The sequence below is a fragment of the Delphinapterus leucas genome, chromosome 13 (assembly GCF_059928025.1).
Source record: "Delphinapterus leucas isolate spDelLeu-1000000601 "Yukka" chromosome 13, BTC_Dleu_Yukka2, whole genome shotgun sequence".
Classification (NCBI taxonomy): Eukaryota; Metazoa; Chordata; class Mammalia; order Artiodactyla; family Monodontidae; genus Delphinapterus; species Delphinapterus leucas.
The window spans coordinates 80784514-80791353 of NC_143141.1; the positions used below are offsets into that span (position 1 = coordinate 80784514).

The following is a 6840-nucleotide window of genomic DNA, read 5'->3' on the forward strand; positions in this document are numbered from 1 at the left end:
TTCTGGCATTCGACCTCTTGGCTGTTTGTACTATGCCTTTTTGTTGCATGTTATATCCTTCCCAAATACAAGGGAGTGGAGGAGAGTTTATCAAAATCATCTAGGGAGTTTATTTCAAACTACAGAAGTTGTGTGTCTCTTCTCTTGTCCTGAAGATTCTAGAATGGGGGCTGGGGCAGGAGGGGTCTCTGGACCAGACAGTAAGCACCCTGAGGGCAGAAATGGTGCCCCATTTCTTCGTGACTCTCGCAGGGCATAGGGCCTGGCATGTATTGGATGGGTGAGTAGATGAACGTATGACGACTTAAGAGTAGCTTGGTCTGGGCTTCCCTGGTGGCGCAGTGGTTGAGAGTCCGCCTGCCGATGCAGGGGACATGGGTTCGTGCTCCGGTCCGGGAGGATCCCACGTGCCGCGGAGCGGCTGGGCCCGTGAGCCGTGGCCGCTGAGCCTGCGCGTCCGGAGCCTGTGCTCCGCAATGGGAGAGGCCACAATAGTGAGAGGCCCGCGTACCGCAAAAAAAAAAAAAAAGAGTAGCTCGATCTAAAGTTTGAAGTTTGCAGCTTGAAGATGGATCCCTGTGGCAATAACCCCTGACATTTCTGAAGCATTTTACAGTGTAAAAAGCACATTCCCTTCCTTGTTACATTTAATATTCTCCGGGAGGGAAGGGGGAAGACGCTTATGAGCCTGCTCAGAAGTCTATGTATACAGTAAGTCCACGCTTTTCCCAGTGTATCTCTACCACTGTCAAATAAGACCATTTGAGAATGCCTTTTTATATATGGATCAAGGCCACAATGGTCTAACATTCTCAAACAGTGGTCCCCATATCACCTGCATCAGGATCACCTGGGAACTTGTTAGAAATGTACATTCTCGGTTCCATTTTGGACTCTAATGAATTTGAAACTGGGCCCTGAAATTTCTGTTTTTACAGGTCCTGCAGTTGATTCCAATGCAACGCTAAAGTCTGAGAACCACTGGTCCATTCTATTTCTAACTGATTCATGTCGCTAAGTTTTTAGCGTCAGCTGTGGGAAAAAAGAGCCTCTCTTCAGACTTTCGTTCGGCAGGGACCATTCTCCAGAGGATGAAGGTAAACTGAACTGAGGGTTAAAAAGTCCCAGGTGCCCTTAACGGAAAACACACTAAGCCAGCCCCGAAGTGAGGGATTTGTAAAGCAGCCTATAAAGAGACTTGTAAATTCAAAGTACTCATTAGGCATTTCCACGGGGAAGGCCACCACCACTCTGGGATTTCCATGGGTAGGGACCTCAGGAGCCTGAAAACCCGGGGCCGTGCTCACCCTTCTCTCAGGCTGGGAGCCGGCTCCACCGAGGAGCCACACAGAGCGCTGTCCTCTACTAACCAATCAGGTGCCCTCGGAAGGGGGACTACAAGTCCCAGCATGCCCCACGCCGCCGTCAGGGGATGACAGGCCGGGCCCCAGCGTTCTTTGCGTACAGGAGGGCGAGCTCAGACCCGGGCGCGCGGCGACCCCGGAAGTCTCGCGCAGGCGCAGGTGGGCCGGGGGCCCGGGCGGCCATGGCAGTGGCTACGGTGGCGGCGTTACTGGCCGCACTGGGTGGGGCCCTGTGGCTGGCGGCCCGGAGGTTCGTGGGGCCCAGCGTCAAGCGGCTGCACCGAGGCGGGGATTCCGGCCTCATGCACGGGAAGACAGTGCTGATCACGGGTGCGAACAGCGGCCTGGGCCGCGCCACAGCCGCCGAGCTGCTGCGCTTGGGGGCGCGAGTGATCATGGGCTGCCGGGACCGCACACGCGCCGAGGAGGCGGCGGTTCAGCTCCGCCGCGAGATCTGCCAGGCTGGGGGCCCCGAATTGGGGCCTGACTCCAGCGGGGCCGGCGAGCTCGTCGTCAAGGAGTTGGACCTCGCCTCGTTGCGCTCCGTGCGCTCCTTCTGTCAGGAGGTGCTCCAGGTGTGGGGCTCTGGGAACCTGCCGGAGATCGGGGACTGGCTACGGGCTTCGGCGGGCGAGGCGGGGCCTGGAGTGCCGGGGGCTGAGCCGGGGAGGGGACCGCCCACAGTCGAGGGAGGGGGTGTGACCTTGGGAATGATTCGGGCGGCTTGGGAATTGAAGGCTGGAAAAATTGGTAGGACAGTCTTCTGTCTTCCAAGAATGTTGAGAAAGAAAATGAGCCCAAGAGAAAAATAAACGAGTTTCTGAACATTTCCTCTTGCCATGTGAGGACAGCTCAGGAGGAGATCCGCCAGGTCCCTGGATTGTTTTTCCTGTGTCCAAAGTGAATGTGCACCAAGCCATCTCTCAAAGAGCCTGAGAGCACATAGGGGACGTTGCTAGACAAGGACCTTGGAGCAATTTTTCCCCCCCTGCTAGGGTAGGAAGTTTAGCTTTCTGCCACCAGTGAACTCATGAGCAGTATTCTTAACCATACTCTGGCCTAACTTCCAAATAGACTGGAGCTTGGAATGCCAGTGGTCATGTGCTCTAAATGGGGACAGAAATAAAAATAATATAATACCTAACACTTATTGAAAGTTTCCTGTGTGCCAGGAGCTGTTCCAAGCATTTCAGATTTTTTTTTTTAACTTTTAATGAAATTAAAGTGACTTTGACTGCTCTTGTCATCCAGTCTTCACAGTAACCCTGTGAGGTAGGCATTGTTATCCCCATTTTACAACGTAAGGCCACTAAGGCATAGGTAGGCTAAGTAATTTGCCCACGAACTGTCTCTAGAGCCCTTGCTTTTAACCCCTATACAGTACTTCTGCTGCCTGCCAGTGAGGTAGAGGATTTCTTTGTTTAGATAGTAGATATTACACTGAAATGGATGTCCTCTGCTGAAATTGAGGTAGAAGGGTTCCCTGCAGAGGTGACTTGCAAGAGGGCATTCAGAAGAGTGATGTTTAAAATTAGCTGGCATAGAAAAGGAGCCTATATGAAAAGGAGTCTCCTGAGTCTAGAGTAGAAGTTCCCAAACGTTCTAATTTTTTTCATGATGCCCTTAGGCCAAACAAATATCTAACAGCTTATTCATTAAGCAATTAGATCCAAACAACTTAATAAGTATTTATGTAACAACTTAGTAACTGTTTGAAACAAAAATACACATAGCATAGATGAAAGAAAAGATTTTTATTTCATTTTTCAATAACCATAATTATTATAACCATAAGTATACTAATGGGAAATGTGCATCTGTTGTTCACTGTACCAGCTTGTCAAACTTTGGAATCAGACTGACCATTGCCACCCTCATTTCTGTTCTATGTTGACTTTTAACATTGTACTTGCATTTCATTGCAGCAACTACTAAACACTCAGCTTTGCAAAGGTAGGACATCATGAAAAGGAATATAGCACAATAAAATGTTGAAGGCGTGAACCACTTGGAGCTTGGTAGTTTTTGAGATGTTGAGCAGAGTATCATTTTGTTTCCCTCGAAAATTTAAAATACTCCAAATCACCCTGAGAGTTTCCTTGTGACTCTCTAGGGCAACTCGATACACAGTTGGGGAGCTGTTGCAGATCCAGAGAGTTTTGGTTTGTTTTGCCGTTATGACCAGTATTTCATTATCAGGTTTAGAAATAAGAAGTAATAGTGTACAAGAGATGTTGGGAGAATCAAAAGTGGATCTTCCTATTCATTAAAAATGTAGATGGGACTGGGTATACTTATTCCTTGATACCTATGGTTTCTCACTACTTTGGCCACTTGACAGAACCAATTAAAAGTTAAGGAGATAAAGAGATAACTAAGTTGTCCTTGCTTCTAAGTATGTATTAAGTTCCTTCCTGGCTCTGAAGTTCAGTAGTTCAGTGACTATAACCAGAATTAAAAAAAAAAAAAAGGAAGTGTAAATTTCCCACAGGTTGGTATTCTTGGTATTTATGTCATTTATCTTCTAGAATTTAAAAAACAGTAAATGATACAGTCTTAAAATAACACAAGCCCAGCAAAGAATGATGGCTCAGAAATGATTAATACAGGAAACTCTTCCAAAGGATTACTGAAAAGAACACTCCTTTCTTTCCCCCACGGGTGAACTTTTGCCTTCTTTTTGAAGTTGACTATTGGAAAAGCAAAAGGTGCTGAGACACACAGAATGAGAAATAGTTAATCCACTGACAGGTAGGCTTTGATAACAGTTGTGAAATTTAACATATTCTTCTATTCACTTACATTTGGCAAAAGGGCCAGTGATATTTGAAATTTGACCTCAAATTTATTTGTGGGTCATCACTGTGTCTTTACACCTGGAACACGTTGTACATTTCTTTTTCTCTGCCCATCAGAAGAGACAGAGCCAGGAAGGGACAAGGGAAAACCAACTAAATGAAGTAAAGAATGAAAAGACTTCCCTTTGAGCACAGTCTAAATTTTAGGACTTTAATCTGGGAAGATGCAGGAGGATATGGTCAAAGTGCGAAATTCTGACTGTATAGATCTCTTAAGTTGGGGGCTCCTCGAAGCTTGAAAGAGATAGATTTCATATCGGGGAAAAAAGAACTGTGAATTCTAGAGTCGTAATAGAGGTTAAAGGTATTTGTTGGGCAGACCTCCTCTGTTAAGTCTCCTTTGCTGTTATTGTGAGACTTAGTATGTATGATTCATGGTTTTGTTTCTGATATGTTTATACTACCTGTTTAATATTTTTCTTAATGTTCCGTTGATTTATTCATGATGTTCTCTCCAGTATTAATTTGCATCCCTCACCCTCTCTATTGCTTGTCCCATTTTTAAGGAAACAACCTGGAGTTGCTCCATTCCCATGGTGACATTTATTATTAGAAAATTACAGAATAAAAGAATCCTAACTTGCCCCTGGTGTTGATACTAGTAGCTCTGGGAATAAACAATGCTGACCTGTCTTCTGCTATAGTTCCACTCTCTAGCTCACATTGAATGTCTAGCTATGGTTTGAAAATCCCAATTAGAAAAGCAGTCTAGCTTACTAATTAAGAATAGGGCCATTGGTGTCAGATTTCAACTTCAGGTTTTTGTTTGCCACTTAGGAGCCCTGTGATTCTGGACAAATCACCTAACTCTGGTGCTTCAGTTTGCTTATAGAGTTGTTGAGAGTAGATGAGATAACATGAAAAGCACCAGGTCAGGCACACAAGTCATTGTTGTTGTCGTCGTCTTCTTTTCTCTCAATTGTTGAAAACTCATAGAGGCGTTTTTTAGAATTTTAGTAGTTTGCAGGAATTGTTTAAAATTTTATTTTAGGCACATTTAAGGCCTGTGTTCATAACTCTGCCATTCTCTTTTTGCCATTTGAAGGAAGAGCCTAGACTGGATGTTTTGATCAACAATGCAGGCATCTTCCAGTGCCCATATATGAAGACTGAAGATGGGTTTGAGATGCAGTTTGGAGTGAACCATCTGGGGCACTTTCTACTCACCAATCTTCTCCTTGGACTCCTTAAAAGTTCAGCTCCCAGCAGGATTGTGGTAGTTACCTCCAAACTTTATAAATACGGAGACATCAACTTTGAAGACTTGAACAGTGAACAAAACTATAATAAAAGATTCTGTTATAGTCGGAGCAAACTGGCTAACATCCTTTTTACCAGAGAACTAGCCCGCCGCTTAGAAGGCACAAATGTCACTGTCAATGTGTTACACCCTGGCATGGTGCGGACCAACCTGGGGAGGCACATACACATCCCACTGTTAGTCAAACCACTTTTCAATTTGGTGACATGGGCTTTTTTCAAAACTCCGCTAGAAGGTGCCCAGACTTCGATTTATTTAGCCTCTTCCCCTGAGGTAGAAGGTGTGTCAGGAAAGTACTTTGGGGACTGTAAAGAGGAAGAACTATTGCCCAAAGCTATGGATGAATCTGTTGCAGGAAAACTCTGGGATGTCAGTGAAGTAATGGTTGGCATATTAAAATAGGAACAAGGAGTGGAAGAGAGCTGTTTATAAGACTGGATGTCAGCTCTGTCGTTTTGGGTTTTTTTTTTTTTTTTGACTACTCCACGTGGCTTGCGGGATCTTAATTCCCCAACCAGGGATCTAACCGGGCTCCCAGCAGTGGAAGCGTGGAGTCCTAACAACTGGACCTCTAGGGAATTCCCTGGATGTCAGCTCTATCTTTGATCAGGAATGGTGTGGCTTGGGCACTTGCTACTTGAAGATGCAATTTTGGTTTTACCATAGTACTGCTAAGAGGTCCATAGAGATATTTTGAAGTTACTAAAAAGTTATTTTTTGGAGAACATAAAATTTCAGAAAAGATGTTTTAAATATATATAATAAGCATATCAATGATTATAATGAGTGATATGGTTATAATATATTTTAAAATTATAATTGAACAAGCATGGATTACAAATATTAAAGAATTCAGGGACTTGAAATAGATACGTTGAGAAGTTTTTCAAATATCTTTGAGTTTTATGGTATGTTTAAAGTGTTAAGTGTTTTAATGACAATACTGGCTTTTGTGGGGAAATAATATGCATGGTGTGAATGCACAATTCTTACTTGGAATAAATTTACTGATGCAAATTCTTATTTGTGTATTCCTTTAGAAGTTTCTCTGAAATTAGTCCTTTATCATCTCATTAGCCTCTACTGATCTTGGTATGCCCAGTGCCTTTTCTTCCCACATATCTTGCATACTGCTTTAAGAAGTAATATTTCTAAAATCCAAATCTGTGTCACAGTGTCATGTCCCTGCTTAAAAACTTGTGGTGGTTTCCAGTTGCCCATAACTGGGTTTCCAGCCTTTTTTCTTTCTTTTTTAAGCTGCAGAATGTTTTTCTTCAAGAGAAGTCTTATTCAAATGTAGAAGCTGGATGGGTATAATAGATCATAGCAATGCTGTGAGGATGGAGTCTTCCAAGGC

General features: G+C 44.1%; 1 protein-coding gene across 2 annotated transcripts; it reads left to right on the top strand.

Moving 5' to 3' along the window:
• Positions 1-1529: 1529 nt before the first annotated feature.
• RDH14 (retinol dehydrogenase 14) lies at positions 1530-5959 on the top strand. Of its 2 annotated transcripts, none has more exons than XM_022554153.2 (2): positions 1530-1939; positions 5268-5959. In XM_022554153.2, exons 1-2 carry the CDS (start codon positions 1547-1549, stop codon positions 5883-5885), a joined length of 1011 nt encoding a protein of 336 aa, XP_022409861.1. In that variant the 5' UTR covers positions 1530-1546; the 3' UTR covers positions 5886-5959. The 2 variants fall into 2 exon arrangements, with proteins under 2 accessions (XP_022409861.1, XP_022409862.1); XM_022554154.3 differs by having other exon boundaries at positions 1530-1930.
• Positions 5960-6840: the final 881 nt, after the last annotated feature.